General features: G+C 28.5%; 2 protein-coding genes across 2 annotated transcripts; both read right to left on the reverse strand.

Annotated features, from left to right (window-relative positions):
* Positions 1–1,530: 1,530 nt before the first annotated feature.
* LOC114073948 (putative receptor like protein 25) lies at positions 1,531–1,956 on the reverse strand. Its single transcript, XM_027912168.1, has one exon. It carries the CDS (start codon positions 1,954–1,956, stop codon positions 1,531–1,533), a length of 426 nt encoding a protein of 141 aa, XP_027767969.1.
* Positions 1,957–13,895: 11,939 nt separating this feature from the next.
* On the reverse strand, positions 13,896–16,955 carry LOC107032099 (pyruvate decarboxylase 1). Its single transcript, XM_015233677.2, has 6 exons — positions 16,219–16,955; positions 15,969–16,132; positions 14,919–15,569; positions 14,718–14,835; positions 14,427–14,615; positions 13,896–14,347 (listed from the first exon to the last, which is right to left on the reverse strand). Exons 1-6 carry the CDS (start codon positions 16,735–16,737, stop codon positions 14,177–14,179), a joined length of 1,812 nt encoding a protein of 603 aa, XP_015089163.1. The 5' UTR covers positions 16,738–16,955; the 3' UTR covers positions 13,896–14,176.
* Positions 16,956–22,019: the final 5,064 nt, after the last annotated feature.

The raw sequence follows: 22,019 nt of genomic DNA on the forward strand, positions 1-22,019 counted from the left end.
TTTGGAAAAGTCAAGCCAGCTTCATTGTTTTGTCTAATGAGGTCCTACATCACATGTTTTAAAATCTAAACAAAGTTGATGTTTCTGTCTTTTCTTTTACACATGAAACGACTAGACTAATTCCAATTTGGTATAATTTCGCTTTGTAGTTTTGTGTTGACTTGAGTTGTCCATATGCAAGTCAACGTAATATCAGTAACATAAGGTATAAATTTACACAACTTAAGCTTGTAATTGACAATGTCACTTTCAATTTTTATAAGAGCATAAGTTGATGCCTTGCAATGCTTTGTTGTTTCTCAAATACAATAAGATGGAAACTTTGACATTTTGGTTTTAGGACGCGCCTAGATATATAAGTAGAGTATGATTATTAAGTGACTCCAATGATAAGAGTAAGCTAGGGGTGCAGGGTTACAACCAAAAGAACAAATATTTAAATGTGCTTAATCCTGCCAACACTTCCTTAGACCTATATGTTTATCGTTTACCAGTTCATCAAGACTCAGTAAAAAGAACAGAAGAAAAAATGAATGTAAACAATAAGGACTCTAGCAGTATTGTTTGTGTTATGCGGAATTCGAGATAGTACGAGAAAATATAAACGCGAAAAACAAGACAACAGATTTACGTGGTTCACCAATAAATTGGCTACGTCCACGGGAAGAGGGGGAGCAGTTTTATTATGGAGAGGCAAGAACAGAATTACAGAATAGGGTTTGCCATAGCGTCTATCTAAGCTACGCCCTAACAGGCTTGGGCCCAAAATACAGAATTGACAGATAATTAAGGGCCCAATACAACAACATAGTATACCGTCGGGCCGGGGGCGACTCCGCCCCCCCGGACCCCAGGCCAGGGGGCGCGTCGCCCCCCTGGACCCCCCGACTCGCTGACCGGGCAGCGAGACCCCGTTCTTTCTGCTGTAACGGGTCCGATTCAATATTTAAATGTGCTTAATCCTGCCAACACTTCCTTAGACCTATATGTTTATCGTTTACCAGTTCATCAAGACTCAGTAAAAAGAACAGAAGAAAAAATGAATGTAAACAATAAGGACTCTAGCAGTATTGTTTGTATAGAAGTGAAAGAGCCAAATAGTTGAAAAATGATAAACAGATCATCATGAAAATTATTCCTTACACTAAAATTCAAATACCGCTCTTCACCTTACCCAGAACAAAGGAAAAACGAAGTGAACAAAATATTAGGAACTCCTTCAAACAAAATGTAAAAGATCAAACATCAAAGCTTAGCTTAAACTCCTTCAAAGATTTTTATTCATGCGACTCTTTTCGTGTCGATCCAACATTCTGAAAAGAAATCTATCAAGGATCTCATTGTATCTTTGACTATTGCAAAAGCAGCCAGATTATGATGCCAAAGCCCACAGAAGATCCCAAAGCAAAACTCATATATTTCCCTTCAATTTCATGTTCAGAATGGTTGCTAAGTAATTGTGATGATCCATTCACTTTGGTTTCACTGCACGTTTTCTTTAAAGGTAAACCGCACAAACCTGTGTTCCCTTCAAAGGAATTCGCTGAACGTCTGAAGTTGGTTACCACTTGTAATCCTACCAGATAGTTGATTAAAAGATAGGTTCAAGAAAGCAAGAAATGTGAGACTCACGAGCTCGTCTGGAATTCTCCCGCTTAAATGGTTAACTGAGAAATCTAAGGATTCAAACTGAGTCAACATTCCAAGAGCCTTTGGTATTCTTCCAGTCAAAGCATTGTGTGAGAAGTTAAGATGGATAAGTGATTTGAGATCTCCCAGTGTCTCAGGTATCTCCCCCTGAAAGTTGTTGCAACAGAAATCAATGGATGTTAAAACTACAAGAATTTTCACATATTCCACGGTTAGACCTTTAATAGTTAAAGTCACCTTGTCTTGATACTGATTTTCAGCACTAAAACACTGCTCACATGGGTATGCATTGTTGCCCCACATCATGCCTTCCCATCTGAAGAAGTAATGCGGTAGCAGAGCACCGCTGAAATTATTGTAAGCAAGATTCGCAATTTGAATATTTGACCAGGTTTGATTAGCAACAGAACACTGGAGATTCCCGTCGACCTTATAACTAGGACATGAAAACTGTATAATTTCTTCAACATGTAGGGGAATGTATATTTGATCTTGTTGTTTCCAATGTTCAAAACTTGCAAAGGTTCACATCAGCTTGGAACTTTTCCTTCTAAGATATTGTTGCTGAGATCTAAAGTTTCCAAGCTACAATTCAGCGGAAATTTATCAGGAATAGTACCACTTAGATTGTTTCTCGCTATATTCAACACTACGAGTCTGGTAGCCAGCATTTGATTAGACAGGGAGGTATTTTTCCGCTTATGGAGTTATTCGACATATCAAGGAATTGGAGCTGATCTAGACTGCATACGGAAGAGTATATTGATCCCGTAAATTCATTATTGGCAATTGAAAAGTAAGTAATACTACTCTTCCAGTTTGCAAAGCGATCTGGTAGAAACGGTGGATTGCCTTGATCCTGTTGAAACTCAAGTCAATGACAATAGAAGTAGTAGATATATAACAAGGTTTTTCCAGAGACTCCAAGAGATTGTGACAAGTTTTTCATATCGAGACGAATAACTGAAAGGAAAGGGAGATTTAACAGGACAGGATCAAATGGACCTGAAATTTAACAGTATCTCATTGACAAGACTCTCAATTGAGGTAAAGATGAAGATAACGCCGAGCACCACTCACTCCCCTTCAATGAAACATTCACACCATCAAGGTTAAGTTCTCTAAGATTCGCTAGGCTTCCAACGAGTGTCCCCAAATCGGGGCTCTCTAGATTTAATAGAGAGTAAGGAACACCTACAATGTCATTATTATAAGTAGAAATGTCATTACAATATGGGTTACAGCGAAACCAATTTAGTCATTTGTAAAGTCGAAGTCAATGAAGGTACTTGTTTGAAGAATAAATTACAAATTGGGCAAAATCGTATACAAACCAAAATCTCAATTTTTTTAGGGTTTCAACTAGGATTTGGATTTAAATTTTTTTAAAAAACAGATCTTAATTGTTTTTGGAAAATTTTAGTATTTTAGTTGATTGGTTAGCTGAATTCTAAACTCGTGAAAGTTATTCTCACTCAATAACCCTCTCCCCATTTCATATCCAATATGAATTGCCCAAAAACACCTATCAGATAAAGGTGGGAAACTTTTCTGAGTTGTAATAAATAAATTGGTAATGGCGCTTGAAAAACTGTCAGCATGCGTTTGAAAATTTTTTCCTTGAGTTGATCATTTTTTAATTGAACCAATTAGAATTTTTAAGGGTTTTTTAATTAGTAAATGGGTTAAAAAATATTTAATGTTTTCTATAGACGATAATCTTTTCTTGAAAAAAAATTCTTTTTAATTTTTTGTGTTTATTACTTCATTCGTTCACAATTATTTGTCACAATAAAATCATGCACAATTCTTTAGAAATATTTAATATAAGGTGTAATTTGATTGATATTAATCTTACTATCAATCATTATTAAAATGGTTTGTACTTTTTGAAAACGTAAAAGCAATTTTTTCAGTTTCACATTATAGTAGCCTTGTAACTTTAAAATGACTATTTTTTGAAATCAGTAATTATGTAATTATTTAGGGCAAAATTGAAAAATATGACTAATTATTTTTTAATTGTTTAAGATAATAACTAATTTTGAACAACTATTTTTAGTATACTTGGTAAATAATAGCGGACGGAAGGGTATATAACTCAAAAAATGTTATTCAAAAATTAAAGTATTTGTAGGGATGTGAGTGGTAGAGATGGAGGCTATCGAGGTGATGGTGAATATGAGAAGTGTTGGAGGGTGTCATGTCTAGAATTTATTTTTCTTAAAATCATTTTTCAAGACCTTATTTTCCTTGAAAAAATGTACACATTAATGTCGAAACTTTGATATTTTCTTAAAGTGGAAGGAGGATTATTCTTGAACCAAAAACAAAGGTTAAATGTATTTTTAAACCTAAATCATTCGACATATACAAAGTCTCTTTGGTTACAAACATGTCCAAAAATTATAAATTTGCTCGTGGATATATATCTTAGGTTTACTTGAAGATTATGCAAATTCAAAACAATCGAAAGCAAGGTCGAATATAATATGTAGAGAATAACAAAAAAATATATAATTGGAGAGACCTTCTGTTAGCCCAATATCGTTAACTAAGATCAGTAGATTCAACTAAAGAAGAGGAAGTTAAAAAGGAAAACTTGTTTATGAAAGAAACTCTTTGATTTGAGTTGTTCTTAGTTGCGTGGGTTGTTCTTGGGTTACTTGGATTGTTTACAAATGACTATGGCAACCCCTATTTATACTAGAGTAAGGATGCTTCTAGAAATTATTCTAGATAGATTTACAAGAAAAGTCTAAATAACCTTATCTTTTAACTATCTAACAAAAATCTAGATTTTTCTATAATCATCATATCATATCATATTATAAGTGGGAAGCTCCAAGATGTAAAGTTGAATTACCATTTTATAACTATACTAAATAAAAATGTTATATTCATATTTGATTATTTTATTTTTGAAAAAATATTGAGCAGTAAACTTTTTTTACTATTAATGAATTGAGAATATTTGAACAGTTATGAAAATTAAATAATCTAAATGTTAAAGAAAATGAAGAGACAAATGTTAGTTAATGAGAGCAAATAGGTAGAGATTTAAGTTGCACATTAACTAAAATATAGAAGCAGTTACCTTTACATTGCTAGAATCTTAAAAATTGTAGATTTCAATACAATGAATCTCATAGTTAATATATTAATATATGTTATTTTCAATGATAAATACATGAAAAGAAGCTAAAGAATATTAATATATGTTATTTTCAATGATAAATACATGAAAAGAAGCTAAAGAATATGAATATATGTTATTTTCAATGATAAATACATGAAAAGAAGCTAAAGAATATGAATATATGTTATTTTCAATGATAAATACATGAAAAGAAGCTAAAGAATATGAATATATGTTATTTTCAATGATAAATACATGAAAAGAAGCTAAAGAATATGAATATATGTTATTTTCAATGATAAATACATGAAAAGAAGCTAAAGAATATGAATATATGTTATTTTCAATGATAAATACATGAAAAGAAGCTAAAGAATATGAATATATGTTATTTTCAATGATAAATACATGAAAAGAAGCTAAAGAATATGAATATATGTTATTTTCAATGATAAATACATGAAAAGAAGCTAAAGAATATGAATATATGTTATTTTCAATGATAAATACATGAAAAGAAGCTAAAGAATATGAATATATGTTATTTTCAATGATAAATACATGAAAAGAAGCTAAAGAATATGAATATATGTTATTTTCAATGATAAATACATGAAAAGAAGCTAAAGAATATGAATATATGTTATTTTCAATGATAAATACATGAAAAGAAGCTAAAGAATATGAATATATGTTATTTTCAATGATAAATACATGAAAAGAAGCTAAAGAATATGAATATATGTTATTTTCAATGATAAATACATGAAAAGAAGCTAAAGAATATGAATATATGTTATTTTCAATGATAAATACATGAAAAGAAGCTAAAGAATATGAATATATGTTATTTTCAATGATAAATACATGAAAAGAAGCTAAAGAATATGAATATATGTTATTTTCAATGATAAATACATGAAAAGAAGCTAAAGAATATGAATATATGTTATTTTCAATGATAAATACATGAAAAGAAGCTAAAGAATATGAATATATGTTATTTTCAATGATAAATACATGAAAAGAAGCTAAAGAATATGAATATATGTTATTTTCAATGATAAATACATGAAAAGAAGCTAAAGAATATGAATATATGTTATTTTCAATGATAAATACATGAAAAGAAGCTAAAGAATATGAATATATGTTATTTTCAATGATAAATACATGAAAAGAAGCTAAAGAATATGAATATATGTTATTTTCAATGATAAATACATGAAAAGAAGCTAAAGAATATGAATATATGTTATTTTCAATGATAAATACATGAAAAGAAGCTAAAGAATATGAATATATGTTATTTTCAATGATAAATACATGAAAAGAAGCTAAAGAATATGAATATATGTTATTTTCAATGATAAATACATGAAAAGAAGCTAAAGAATATGAATATATGTTATTTTCAATGATAAATACATGAAAAGAAGCTAAAGAATATGAATATATGTTATTTTCAATGATAAATACATGAAAAGAAGCTAAAGAATATGAATATATGTTATTTTCAATGATAAATACATGAAAAGAAGCTAAAGAATATGAATATATGTTATTTTCAATGATAAATACATGAAAAGAAGCTAAAGAATATGAATATATGTTATTTTCAATGATAAATACATGAAAAGAAGCTAAAGAATATGAATATATGTTATTTTCAATGATAAATACATGAAAAGAAGCTAAAGAATATGAATATATGTTATTTTCAATGATAAATACATGAAAAGAAGCTAAAGAATATGAATATATGTTATTTTCAATGATAAATACATGAAAAGAAGCTAAAGAATATGAATATATGTTATTTTCAATGATAAATACATGAAAAGAAGCTAAAGAATATGAATATATGTTATTTTCAATGATAAATACATGAAAAGAAGCTAAAGAATATGAATATATGTTATTTTCAATGATAAATACATGAAAAGAAGCTAAAGAATATGAATATATGTTATTTTCAATGATAAATACATGAAAAGAAGCTAAAGAATATTAATATATGTTATTTTCAATGATAAATACATGAAAAGAAGCTAAAGAGACTAATTAATCATTTAAAGTGAAAGTATTATATAAAGCCAAGAATAGTTTTCATTTTCCTCAAGTCCCCTCTCCATTTTTAGGGGCTCTAAAGAAGAGTATATCATTTCTCTAAGCAGTTTTTTCTCAATCATTGTCAAAGTTAAAGGCTATTAAAATACGCTATGAACGTTGTTGGATTTGTGCAAGAATTTCAGCTATGGATGTTGTTGGATTCGTCAAAGAAATTTCTTAGTGAAGAATACACTCATGACACTTATTATTTAATTTCCTTGTTAGGGCTTCATATGTGCAACACACAACATTAATTTTATGGTAAAAGATTTCTCTATGTTACTGGTTTTACATATATTTCATTAACGTAGCACATAACATTTCACTTATTCATTTAAATATTGGATTTGTATAGTTTTTTGAATTTTGGATCTTAGAAACAAAAACATACCATATAGGATGCTTATCAATTTTAAGAACATGTAATTTGTATTTTCTATTTTATAACACATAATATAACTTAAAAATATTGCTATATATACAATCTTCACAAAAATATTTTTATTTATATGGCCACACGCACGCGCGTACCCAGAAACTAGTATTATTATAAGTGGGGAACCTCCAAGTCCAAGTTAAATTACGAAAATGCCCATACAAATTTTTATTAACAATTTTGTTCTACACTAAAAATAAAAAAAAATTAAAAACAAAAAACTTTTAAACAGAAAAATATTCATTTTCTACATTGAATTTGGATGTAGAAATTGTTCCATCTTCCCACAATTATTATATGTTTGAATTGCTTAGTTATCACCTGTACTTATTTCAATTTTAATGTTTTGTCTCTTTCATCTTCCATGTTGGTAATAGCTTTTTCATATTCTATAAATTATCACTCAAATATCTAATTTTTTGACAGAAAACAATGTTAGAAAAGCAATCAGAAGACAATTTTATATATTTGTTTCTTCAAGCATAGATATTGCCCTTCTCCTTCACTTCTCAGTAATCCTTTTAGGTTTGAAAACCTTTTCATAAGTGTCTATTTTGATGCCGAATTGATCCTTTCCCTAGCAAAGGTATGAGAAAGTTGGTGCAAAAAATATTATGCTTCTTTGGGTTTTGATAATTGTATGGAACTTTATTTGGGTATTAAAAATATGCTGATTGTAATCCCATATAATTTATGTATTAATATTTGTTAATTATTTTTTGGGTTTATATGATACTTCTTTTAGGATGGGTTGTAATAATATTTGTCTCCTATACATTTTTTACTAATACTAGTCTCTGGGAACGTGCTCTGCACGTTTATCCATATTATTATCATTATAAAACTTTTTTATATTTTTTTCAAAATTTGAGAATTTCTCCGTTTATAGTTATGCATAACAAGAAGTTGTTGTCGAATGAAAGTAATATTTTGCAATAGTTGATCAACATACGTCTTCTTTAATAAGGCTAGAATATCATTATCAATTTTATAGTATACACCTAAAAAAAAGTAGTAATTATATATATTATGATGAAGATAAAATGAATCAATATATATTAATTACAATTGCACCTACATGTATCATTTCTTTGAATCAAGATTGGGATTTCTTTAACATAATAATATTATTTGTATGGTTGAAATATAATCGTATTACGAAATATAATAAGAATCAATCTCTATTCAAGAACATTTTCTTTCATATCAAAATTTGACATAAGAGTATTACTTTTATTGTTTAAGTATAATTGCATTACAAAATATAATAAGAATCAATCTTTATTAAAGAACAAGAGACTTGATATAAAAACTTAAAGAATGTTAAAAAGTATAAGATCTAAATATCCTGAAAATTATTAAGACAATTTCTCAAATCTCAAAAATCTTATTTCTATATCACATTTCGTACAAACTATATTTTATGTATGTGAAATAATAAAATTGATTAAAAAAGAGGGAGAGAGTGGTAAATAGCATATTCATTATGTACCTGATGGTGAGAAGTGAGAGGACGCACAATTGCCGAATAAAATCTGAAATATAGAAAAAAAAAGATATTTAGCAAACTGAAGAAAATCTTCATATATTAAATATATATTGTTGAGAACTAAAATGAACATAAGAGGAATAAAGTAGTTATCAATCAACAATATATTATATATTCAAACTTTTATGGCATATAGCTGCTAATGATCTATATATTCTCTCCGTCCCGTTTTATGTGACATTATTTTCTTTTTGATCAGTATTATATAAAGCTTAAAGATGAAAGATTAATGTGAATTGAGTTGTAGAAAATCACTGCACATGACTATATATTACTCCAATTTTATTTAACAAGGAACATGAAAAGTTCATATAACTTTTGGAAGCTTAAGGAAAAAAATAGTAAATGTGAGATATAAACCAGTAGGATTATAAATTGAGTTCAAGTAATCTGTATTAAGTTAATTAATGGGGAGTTGAAAGATTTCTATCAATGTAGTTAAATTACGGATAAATAACTTGTCTTTAAAATGATTACTCAACTTTTAATTATTTAATATTTTATTATTTACATGTTTTGTAATATTTTTATTTAGTCTAAGAGCAAAATGGTAATCCAATTTTTAATGTTGGAGCTTCTCACTTATAATAATACAAGTACGTAAGAATTACATAGTCCATTCTTCAGAAATTTTCTCTCCAAACGTTGAATTAATTACATATCTTTTCTTCCCTCGGCTTATTTAATTCGTCAAATTTCATCAAGAGTAATCTCTTTATTCATTTGATCTTCCGCTTTAGCCACTCAAGTTTCATTTCAGTTATGTTTTACATCTTAATATCCATGAAATATTTACCTAACTAATGGATCAGTTACAGACTTTTGGTTTTTTTCATTAAATTAGTAACCATGGATATATTGAAGGGATAACTTATTTTAAAGATTAAATAACAATATTTGGTAAAATTTGCATTGGTAAATGTAGAGCACAATAATGGCAGAAATTTGAATAGACGTTTTAATTGTTTTTAATTGTTTTACGTTTTTTTACAATTTGGTTAAGAGAATTGTTTAATTATTAAATGATAAATATGGTTTAATATTTTGATATTTAGGGGTAAATTGATCTTTCAACTTTTATCTCTGAGGCTTCATGCTTATAATAATATATGATTCCTTACAATTTGTCTTGCTGAAAATCCTTTCATTTTTCCTTTTGTATAAATTAACCATTTGTTTTTCTCGCTTTGTATATTTTGATATATAGGTTTGTTGAGTTGCAATTATTTTGGTCTTTTGACAGGCTAATTTCTTGAATTATATGTCATGAATTTTCCTTTTTGTAATTCTGCTTCTTCAATAGAGAAGATGTGGGATTAAATTATATATGAATTAGAAATTCTTCATAGTAGTGTTTCATATACTTTTAAATATGTTGTGCAAAGGATGATGACTCAAAAATCGTATTCAAAAAGTTATACTATAAAGTAAAGTCAGAAGTTTCACATAGAGTTTATTATTTATGTGATACAAATAATTAATAAATAAGAGTAAACAAAATAATTAATAAATAAGATCAAAATTTCAATGAGTGAAGCAAGTTGTTGATACTCTTCTCTTAAGGACTATGTAGTATAGCTTCTCATGTTAAAATTTTTATTTCATCTTGTTTGACTTGTGCAAATTAGGTATGCTAAGTTTCTTTATGCTTTTAAGTGACTTGTACAAATTAGGTATGCTAAATTTTATTATGCTTTTAAGTATAAAGTTGGATTATCATTTATCTCTATGCTAAATTAAATATCTAACTAATTAAATAGTAAACAATATCATATGTATATTATACTAAATATTAAAAGTGAAAAAATGTTAAAAGAAAAAATTAGAATAAACTTTTAATTGCAATAAAATGAGAAAAACATTAACAAAGATGAAAGATCAAAGATCAAAGATCAACACTTCTCATTTAATTTCTACAAATTAAATTTTATAACTTCATCTTCCATTCTCTCATATTGAATGAAGGAAAAAATTGGACTGCACACTATATGCATTGGGTAATATCTTATAAATTTAGAGAAATGGTAGTATTTAATTATTAATTTCAAAATCTTTTCTTTTATTTTATTCAATCTTTATATGTGTTTTACCATATTTAGTTGTGTTTGTGTCATTTTTTCCTTCACTCAATTTTGGTGGCATCATAGAAATCATAAGTGTAGGACAAGATATAGCGTATAACTATAATTATATGTGATAATTCAATGATTAACTATATTTGATAAGACTCTTACTTCTTTATAGCATTTGTTTCATGTTTTACAATATCAATTTCTTAACTTTTAAAATTTGTTGATTACGTGAAAAATATGATATGCATGCATTGTTATCATATATTATTAAAAGTGGGAAGCTCTCAACTTCAAAGTTGAATTACTATTTTGTCCTTATACTAAATTAAAATATTATATATCTAATTAATTAATTATTAAATAGTTACATCTTGTCTTTTTTCCTTTTCATAATATTAATTATTACCTCTTTTATTGTTCATATCTAATTCAATTAATTTAAAAGGTTCTTAATACTCTATTTAAGAAATTTTGCAGTTTCATAACCCTTGAGAATCCGATTAGAATTTGTACAGTTGCATACATTTACCTTAGTGATTTTATTTTATTTATGTGTTATATTAACTAATTCATAAGACATGATTTTTCTATTAAATACTTTTATATTATGAATCAGTTATAAGTCCTTNTATATATATATATATATATATATATACTCAATAAATTTCTAAATTATTGTATACTCTTATTTACCTTAATTTAAAAGTTGCAAAGTTAAAAAAGATAATCACATTTAATAATATTCTATTTAATTATTAATCATACTCATCAAAAGTTGGAAACAAAAATATGTTTTTCATTAATTTTAAAATTAAATTAGCAGACATTTAAACAAAATATATTGAATCTGAATGTAGAAAATTGTTACATATATCCACATTTATTGAAAGTTTAGTTTCTTAGTTATTACTTCAATTAAAATGTTTTATTCATCTCATCATCTTCCATGGAAGTAAAATCATAACCTTTTCATATTCTTTAAAGGAATCTATAAATTTGGACAGAAATTTATATTATTTAATAACATAATCAAATGATCTATCAAACTCAAAGTAAAAATCATCTTATAAGTTCTATATTCATAGTTTCTACAAGCTTTTCATTGTCATGCGTTCATCACCCATGTTCTATTTTTGGGGTTCAGTTACAAAAGAATATTGAGTTTTGGGTTTAAGAGTTATGTTGCTTCATTACGGAAATGTTTGAGGCAAAACACATTATATCTCTTCTTACGATTTTGATAATGTCTTTATTTTAGTATAAAGAATAGGCCGAAAACAATATTTAGTATAAATATTCTTAATAATTTTTCAATTTATATGATGAAACTTCTTTCTAGGTCGGTTGTATCGTTATTTGTGTATTATTTTACTAATATTCCTTAGTTATCTTACTCAAAAAATTCTTCTTTTTGTGTGTGCATATATTTTCACTATATTTACTGGTTTTATATTTTATTATAAGTTTTTTGGGTTGCAATTATTTTCGTCTTTTAATAGATTTTTGGTGATAATCTCTGGTATAAACTGAACAAAAATATAAGTCTACTTCACTTTTATATTTCATCATCTTATAATATAAATTTATGTAAAATCAATTTATTAGTCATTTTTTCCCTCATTAACATGATTAATATGTATTTACTCATTATCATATCTTTAATAAGTTTGTTAGATATGTTTGCGTCCATTTCTAAAATTTAGAGCACGAGTTCATCACTACGATACATACTATATGCTATATTATCTTAATTAGTTTATATTTTTCAATATTTTTTATTTTGCAAATAAATTATCAAAATTCAATGAAAAGAATTAATTGACACTGTTAATTTTGCATAAAACAACATATACAAAAAAATAATATAATTAATAATTATCAACGTTAGATTAGCCCTATATAAATTTATATAACAGTAAAGAATAAACGTGCAGCGCACGTTTCCGGAACTAGTTTGGAATAAACGTGCAACACACTTTTCTGGAAACTAGTTCATTATAAATATCTACTTGTCTAGAACATCTAGATTTTTCTTAAGTATAAATATCAAAGATATTTACTCTATTAAATTCTAGAAAGTTCTATTAAATATCTAAGATATTTTTGTACCTCCAAAAAATCATCTTTATTTTTCACATAATAGGGCTTTTTTTATAAAAAAAAAATAACACTTTTATTCATTTTATGTGGCACTTTTTTCCCTCAAAATTCAAATCAATTAAACTTGTGTTATAGACTAATTAAACAGGAACAAAGTCCAATCCAGAAGACTAATCTAATAGGTGGAAACTAAAGCACATCTCATTCTATAAACTCATTATTATGTTTCTTTTTAATCAAAAAGTCACTACAAGAAAATAGTAAATTATATGGGATTTTCTCTGAGAATTAGTATGAAAATTTGCAGGAGAATAAATTTCCTGAGAATTTTCATACTAATTCCGAGGAAAATCTCCATATAATTGATATTTTTTTTTATAGTGAGTGACAATTGAGACATAACAATTTGACCAAACATAAATTGAATGTCTTTTTATTATATTAATATGAAAAGAATGGTAATGAATAGTATTTTTTATACAATTTTTAAATATCTAAAATTTTGATTTGAAAATATTAAATTAATCTATCTGAATCTGAACTTTAAATTTTAATTAAACTCTCTTAAGTAAATTTTCTTTTCATACTATCAAATTTTTGTGTAGCAAAATCCTGTTATGAACACAACAAAAATACTAAAATATGCATTACAATGTTACACTTAATATTTAGAAACGTTCAGTTTTTCTTATATATATTCATCATGACACTACTTATATAGATGGTAAAACCAAACTTTTTGAGGGTCTGAAATGTTGAAAACTTGAAACAAATATTTTAATGGTCTTAACCTGACTTATTCATACTTTATCACATAACAAAGGTGACAATTTCGTATAGAAGACATCAATTTAAACAAAAACTTTGTTAAATGAAAGAGACAACATTCCCAATATTGACAATTTTATGGACAAACAACACTAGCAGAATACGTGATAGTTCAAATGAAAGAGACAAAATTCCCAATGTTGACAATTTTATGAACATACAACACTAGCATCATACCCTAATGATGTTGATAGAACTAGAAACTGAAAATGAAAAGATAACATGGGAACTTGACAACTTGATAACAGTTGCGCGGTGATCTGAAACTTGTTATCGAACATTCAGACGTTTTACTGAGGATTTGGAGGACGACTATTAGCTGCCGAGACTCTAGAACCCCATTCGAGCAGTTCTTTGCTGGTGTCATCCTTGTGAACAATCACTTCGATGAAGCACAAACTATCTTTCTTTGCTTCAGTTGCAGTTCCAATTGCTTCCACAAGCTCCTCTTCGCAACGAACCTAGTACAAGAATGCATTATTTTAGTTGAAATAACTCTTTTGACTCAACTAATGGTATAGGGATAGAGAAATTCCTCACCTTTGTAGTCCAACATTTTCCTTGCCCGTTGTGGATTGCATCGACTAGTCCAGTGTAATTCCAGTTCTTGATCACATTGTAAGGTCCGTCGTGAATCTCAACTTCAATTGTGTAACCGCCATTGTTTATCAAGAAGATGATAGTCCTCTGACCACATTGCAGCATTGTTGAAATATCCTGAGCAGTCACCTACAACAAGAATATGCCGATATAGAATGATAAGAACACGATGAAATAGATAAACGAAACGAACTTATCGTGTTGAATTCAGTTCACAGGACTTCTTTATACCTGAAAACTACCATCACCAATGAAAGCAATCACCCTCTTTTCTTTTGCTGCTTGTGCGTAACCAAGAGTTGCCCCAACAGACCAACCAATAGATCCATACTGCATTTGGAACTCGTACCTGAAAGATAGACAAAGAATTCCAAATGTCATTACGATGAACACGGAATCAAACGTCATTTCACATTGTTATTCGGAGCTCACCCACATCCCTCGGGCAGTTTAAGTTTCTGGCAATTGAACCATGAATCCCCCGTCTCAGCAATCACAGCCGTGTCACCAGACAACATCCTCTGAATGTGCTCAAAGAGAACATTAACCCTCAATGCCTCTTTAGACTCACACTTGAGAGGATGTCCCTCTGGAACATAAATCCTTCGATAATTCTCGTAAGCAGTCGGGTTGTGCTTTAGCCTCTTGCCCAATGCAGCAAGGAAATCCTTCATTAAAATACAACCAAATGTAGGTCCATTACCAACAGTCACACGATCCGGCTGTACAATGATAGCTTTCTCTCTTTTGAGAAGCAGAGAATACCCAACAGAGCTATAGTCATTAAAAATAGGTCCAGCAAACAAGTAAGCATCAGCTGATTCCACAATTTCGGCGCAGAAGGCCGTACTCACTGCACCCCAATAAGTTCCAATGAAATGAGGATGGTGTTCTGGAACCATCCCCTTAGCTGATGGCATCACTGCAACAGCATATCCACTTGCATCCGCTAATTCAACAAACGCATCACACGCCTTTGCAACGCGCATTTTTGGCCCTCCCACAATGACTGGTTTCACAGCTTTGTTTAAAAACTCTGCAGCTGCCTCCACTGCTGCTTCCAAACCCATCTTATTACTCAATCTAATACCAAAAACAAACCATACAAAGTAAACACCTTGTTCACATTACTGTGAAAACAGAACCAACACTAATGAAGATGCCCATATGTCACAACTCATATAGTATCTTCTGTAACATACAAATCAAATCAAATTTCGCATAATACATAGATATGCCCTTTAATTTAATAAAAAATTAAACAAAAAAACACATTCGTTTACTACGTGTTACACGTAAACACCATAGAGAACACAAAATCACCACACACATATGACTATGCTAAGTTAAAAGACCCGTTCATGTATTATGTCATTAAGTTAACATCTTAAACTTTCTGCAGAATCAAATATTGTCATACCAAAAAGGAAAACAGAGCATATTATAAGTGAATAAAACGAAAAAAAATTCAAAATTACATACCTGGGAGAGATGAAAAAAGGAACAGGTTCACGGCTAAAAGTAGGATGTGGAATCCCCGGCAAGTTACAGCTTATACTTATATAAACCGGCTTACTCTCTTTCAACGATGTAGAAATCGCGGTATCAATCATTTCATGTGCATCCTCCAAGTTATTCACCACAGCCTGAAAATCCAAAAACACGAAAAAAAGAAATTCACTATCAAATACAAAACATGTATCTACCGAATTCGTTTACATACAAAATCTACCTGATAGCAAGTGACAGCTTGAAAGCAACGAAGTTCTTGACTAAAATCAGGCAACCCAATAGTATGATGAAGGATTCTGTTAGTTCCATAATCATTCGAATTAGGTCCACCCACAATACAAATCAATGGAAGATTTTCACTATAAGCACCAGCAATAGCATTAAGAACACTAAGTCCACCAACAGTGAAAGTCACAACACAAGCTCCAACACCGCGAGCTCTAGCATATCCATCAGCAGCATATCCAGCATTAAGCTCATTACAACACCCAACAAAATTAAGCCCAGGTTCATCAATTAAGTGATCCAGCAATGTCAGGTTGAAATCACCAGGAACACCAAAAACATCGGTGACCCCAACTTGGACTAAACGGCGTGCTAAGTGACGACCCAGTGTGGATTCCGGCGAGTTGAACGGAACGGCTGGATTGTGAATGGTTACGGCGTTAACCGTCGGTAAACAGCCCACGTCGGTGTGCGGTGGTTTACACGTGTCAATTGCTCCGATCTTCACGTCCATGATGAAATTGAATTTGTGCGTGTTTTTTTTTTTCTATCAGAAAAATGTTGAGTAATTTTTTGGGTTTTATAAGAAGGAAAAGAAAAACAGGGGGCGGCCTTTGGGATTTTTTTTGTTTTTGTTGGTATCAATTTTACTATTCAATTCTCTAAACAACAGAACACATGGGCGGTGGTTTAAGAGAAGAAACGGTGGGAAAGTGCCTAAGAGTGTTCTAGAATGAAGTAGAAAAAGTTGATTTGAGTTATGGTAAATGAAAAAATGTTTGTATTTGTATTTATGAAAAAGATATTTCCAACGACCAGGGAAGGTTTTTTGTCAAAAGAAAAATAAATTAGAGGTCAAGGTGTTAACACTACACATATCAAATTTAAATACTCAACTATATTTTTGTAGAATAAATGTGAACTTTGAGAAAGTTCATGCTCGATATAAATACGAAGAAATTGAATCGAATTGAATGATTATATATAAAAATAAATTTGATTATGTATAAAATAATATAATTTTTTATCATCAAAAGGTATTTCAATAAAATTTTGAACCCTCAGTGGCTTCGATTCTGATAGTAGGAGCATAATTACATTTTGTTTATGTAACTGAAATATATTTTTTTTATCTGCTGTCAATGCAATATGGAATTATTTTAGTTTCTACTCACCGAGAATCGAACAAAAACCACATAGTTGAATACGTCACAAGAGGGAGAATCACTTTTCTACTAGTCCACTTTTCCGCCTAAGAAGACGAAATATACGCAAATTATCGTTTTGTGCTTAATATAAAAAAAAAATTAAAAAGAACTTTTTCGAAAACTTTAATTTAAATTATTTATATGTTCATCCAATTAAAACGATGATGATCCGAAAACTGTCCTTGGTATGCAAATACAGGGAGCTAGCCTTTATCCTTTTGAAATGGCTTAATGATTTGAGTTTTAAATTTAAAATTCTTTATTAATCAAATGAATAAATTATTTTTTGAATCGAACTCGAAACAATAAATTTGTCTTATAAATTTACAAGTTATTATATAAAAATAATATTTTAACCTGTGTGCATCAAAAAATAGCGACAGTTAATTTGCCTTTGTCATAAAAAAAAAAAAAAAAACAGGGAGCTAGCCTTGGGTTAGCTTAATGGTTTTTAGTTCGAAGAAGAAAGACAAATGAGTAGCGGCTGTCACAAACCTGATTCAGTTTCGGCCTGCCCCAGCATTGATGCACTTGGCGGCTAATACAACATTTAATATACTAATTAAGTTTTATGATTAAATCATTAAAATATTTAAAAACTATATTATATAAAAAATACAAATTACTGTATGATTTTTCATATCAATAATACTAATAAAATTCTTATTAAATATTAATCAAATTTTAAACAATTTAAATATAAAATAATAAAAATGTAACATAAATGAGAGGGGAAAAAAGTAATTCATTAATTTATAGTTACTTATCAATTTTTTATTTAACACACCCGTGAAAAAATAATAATTGAATATAGAAATTTTATTATTTTATTTCTATTAATTATGAAATAGAAGAACAAAAGTTAATTGAAACATAATAGGTAAGAGAATTTAATATTTCTTAATTTTGTCAAAATATACAAATAAAAATAGACAAATGAAAAAAAAATAACAAGTAATTAGAAAAAAGAGTCATGGTTAAAGTTCACGAGTCAGCTTCTTTGTTTATCTGAAACCAATCACATTTTGCTTTCTGCTCTACTAACCACTTTTTTGTTTTATTGGACTATCTTCGTGGTTGGTTTTGTATCCATAAGACACTTATATTTAATCCCCTCCATCCTAATTAACATTGCAATGTTTTAAAAATGGAAGGTAAGACGAGACGTTTTATATTGTATAGGGCGAGGTGTAAATTTTGAGATACAAAGTATAAGTTTTATAGATTTTTGGGACGTAATTTGTATTTCAATTTTATAATTTTATTATTAATATTATAAATAAAAGTAAACTTTTTAAGGGATAATTGTATAGAATAACAAATTAATAATGTAGAATAAATACAGTAGCGCAATCGTTTGATTTATTTGTATTCCTTAGCAAACATTTTGATTTATTTGTGTTCCTTAGCAAATTGTTTGCCAATGTCATTTGTCTCTCTCGCTTCATATGAGTATCCGGACCACTCTCTACTAGGCTCTCTTAATATCTGGTTCACCTTGAAAATAGAGTGATTTGTGTTTTCAAATACGTATAATGCATTAACAATACGAATACATTGGATTTTTCCCAGCAGGACAGCTAAAAGCTCCAGTACCTTGTTCACAGAACCCAAATGACCACTCGTCATCTCCATTAACCTATGTCAAATACACACCAAATCTAACATTTACTAACACGGACTTAAAAGGATAATGACGTAAAGCAGAGATATATACAGTCTAAGCATAACAATTTGTATAAAGCGAGAGAAAATTGTATGTACACATGCAAAAACATATATTTTCGTGCTATAAACTTAATTATACAATACACAAACGTTTTACTTCGATTCAATTGTATACAAATGCAAATTTTATACAGATATTGTAGCGAAATAGGCCAGCGAATTATACAATCGTAGTGAAATACAATTTTCTCTCGCTTTATATAACAGAAGTGTATAAAGTGTTTTTGTTTTGTATAAAGCGAGGGAAAATTGTATATACACATGCAAAAACATATATCTTCTTCCTATCCACTTATAGTTATACAAAATACAAACATTTTACTTCGATTAAATTGTATACGAATGCAAATTTTATAGAGATATTGCAGCGTAATAGGCCAGCAAATTATACAATTGCAGAGAAATAGGCCAGCGAACCATACAATTGTATATGTATAGCAAATTATACATTTATAGGTTTGCTATGGAGCACAATTATGCAAACTCTACTATAACATACAAATATGATTTTTTTTGTTTGCTATATGTGAAAGTTGCCCATTTTTTAATGATTTGCGGGACTTGCGTTTTTACGCTTGGGGCTTACGCCTCAATTTTTAGGACTTACGCCTTATGGATCTACGTCTTTAATTTATGCCTCAGAGCACACCCTGCCCCGAAACGCGCTCTGAAACTCGCCCTAAAAACGTTTTTAAAAATATTTATTGCAATTTCCAATTTCGAGATTTAATTGACTTAAACTTTAATTGTGATTTTTTAAATGTTATACTTGTTATACAATAATCAGACATAAATATTATCTCAAAAAGACGTAAATTTTTTATAATTAAATACATGATAAAAATAAAAAATGAAATGTGCCACATAATTTAGAATAACAAATTATTGTGATATCCTTCTAGACTATTCATGCTTGGACTCGAAAATAAACATGCATGACTTTTATTACGTGAGCGTGGTGGCTGCGCATCCAAATAAAACAACAAGAAAATGGAATACGTAATTGCATGAGACGTTCAAGACAAAATAATATAAAATTTCGATTATAACAAAAACTCGACATAAAATTTACATCTGTTTATGATTTAAAATTTCTATTTCTAATCCAATGTAGCAAAATTGACAGGATTGATTCGACTTAATTTAACTAAAAGTTTAGGTCAAATCCAATGATTTCCGCTAATCTCGCTAATTTATCAATATGATCTTAAAATACTTTTTTGTCTCAATCCATTTGATATAATATTTTGAAAAAAAATTATTGAATATAGGATGATTTTTCTTTTTAATATGTAGAGATAATTTACTTAACTTTCTTATTTTATTCATAATGAGATAATTTATAATCACACAATCAGGGGCGGAGCCACCTTGGATGAACCCCCTTAAATAGAAAATTATACTATTTATATATGATTAAAAAATATTTTATGTATATATAATATATGTCGAACCCTCTTTAATTATTACCTATGTCTATTCTACAAATTTTGAACCCCTTATTAAAAATTTTGCTTCCGCTATTACACAACTATTTATAACTTACTCCAAATTATGAACAACAATTTTTTTAAAAAACAAAATAAAGTAATCATGTTCAATCAAACATATAATATAAAAAATGGGGATACAGTATCATATATTGTTTGTATTTATTTGCGAAAAGTAATAGTAAGTGCAGTTACTTTTGCATCAATTGATTTAACTATTAAAAAAAAAGGTTAAAAGTATCTCTCGATTTTATTTTATTTTAGTTAAATATATCGTCGCTATTAAAAAAAAGAAAATTCAAAATACATTTTCCAGTTACTCACGTATGTAAACAAAACTTATATCTTCTTATCAACATTTAAATCACTTACATTATATATGACAATTACACTCACCAATCAAATGTATAGTCGATTAAGTTTATCATGGGATGAACTATATTACTGATATTGATCCCAAAATAACAGACCATAGATATTGCTAGGTTGTGAACAACCAACCATCATAATTTAGAAATTGTATTATTACTCTTACCTAGCTTTAAAACCATTTATATTGAGGAAACATAAGCTCACATAAGGAGATTGTCTATACTACTATGTGGGTGAGGATTATGTTAAAGAGTTGTACACTATAATTCATATTAGTTTTACCTTTTTATTGAATTAAATGTCGATCAATACATGTTGTATTTTTTAAGAACAACTTTATACTTCTTTCGTCTCATTTTATGTGGCAACATTTGATTCGTCACGGAATTTAAGAAATAGTGAAAATTTTGAAACATTTACTATATTTTCCTTCAAAAAAGTAACTCACTTTTCTCTTTCCTCATAAACGTATTAGAAAATTAAGTGGGACCAATAAGGATAAAAGAGAAATTATACCTTTAAATACTTACCATATAAAAAAATATGGCATTCTTTTTTAAACTGACCAAAAAAGAAATAATATCACATAAAATGAGACAAATCAACTAATATTTTATGTTTTTGCTATAAGCTTTTTTTTATTTTGTAAGATTATATATAGAAAAACTAAGAGAACTACTTATGAAATTTCAGTGAGTAAAATACAATTTAAAAATTTAAATTATATACCAATAAAATTTTAAAACTTTAAATCTTATAACTCGTAATAACTAAATAAGATACTATATAAATAAAATTTGGGCAACTTTCACAGCAAATAAAAAAATTATATTTGTATGTTATAGCAAAGTTTGCATAATTGCGCTCCATAACAAACATAGAAACTGTATAATTCGCTATACATATACAGTTGAAGCAAATTGTATAAAACGAAGTGTATAAAACAAGAAAGAGAAAGACACTTGGGCAGAGAACTGTATAAAAACGAAGTGTATAAA

Source organism: Solanum pennellii, chromosome 10, assembly GCF_001406875.1.
Source record: "Solanum pennellii chromosome 10, SPENNV200".
Classification (NCBI taxonomy): domain Eukaryota; kingdom Viridiplantae; phylum Streptophyta; class Magnoliopsida; order Solanales; family Solanaceae; genus Solanum; species Solanum pennellii.

What these genes read in the sequence shown, in the direction of transcription:
- LOC114073948 (XM_027912168.1), bottom strand. Translation starts at nt 1,956, where the DNA reads ATGATGTGGGGCAACAATGCATACCCATGTGAGCAGTGTTTTAGTGCT.
- LOC107032099 (XM_015233677.2), bottom strand. Translation starts at nt 16,737, where the DNA reads ATGGACGTGAAGATCGGAGCAATTGACACGTGTAAACCACCGCACACC. An exon ending in CCTTTTTTCATCTCTCCCAG is followed by an intron (nt 15,570 to 15,968) that starts GTATGTAATTTT and finishes TTTTGGTATTAG; the next exon opens with ATTGAGTAATAAGATGGGTT. An exon ending in TTGGTGATGGTAGTTTTCAG is followed by an intron (nt 14,616 to 14,717) that starts GTATAAAGAAGT and finishes TTCTTGTTGTAG; the next exon opens with GTGACTGCTCAGGATATTTC.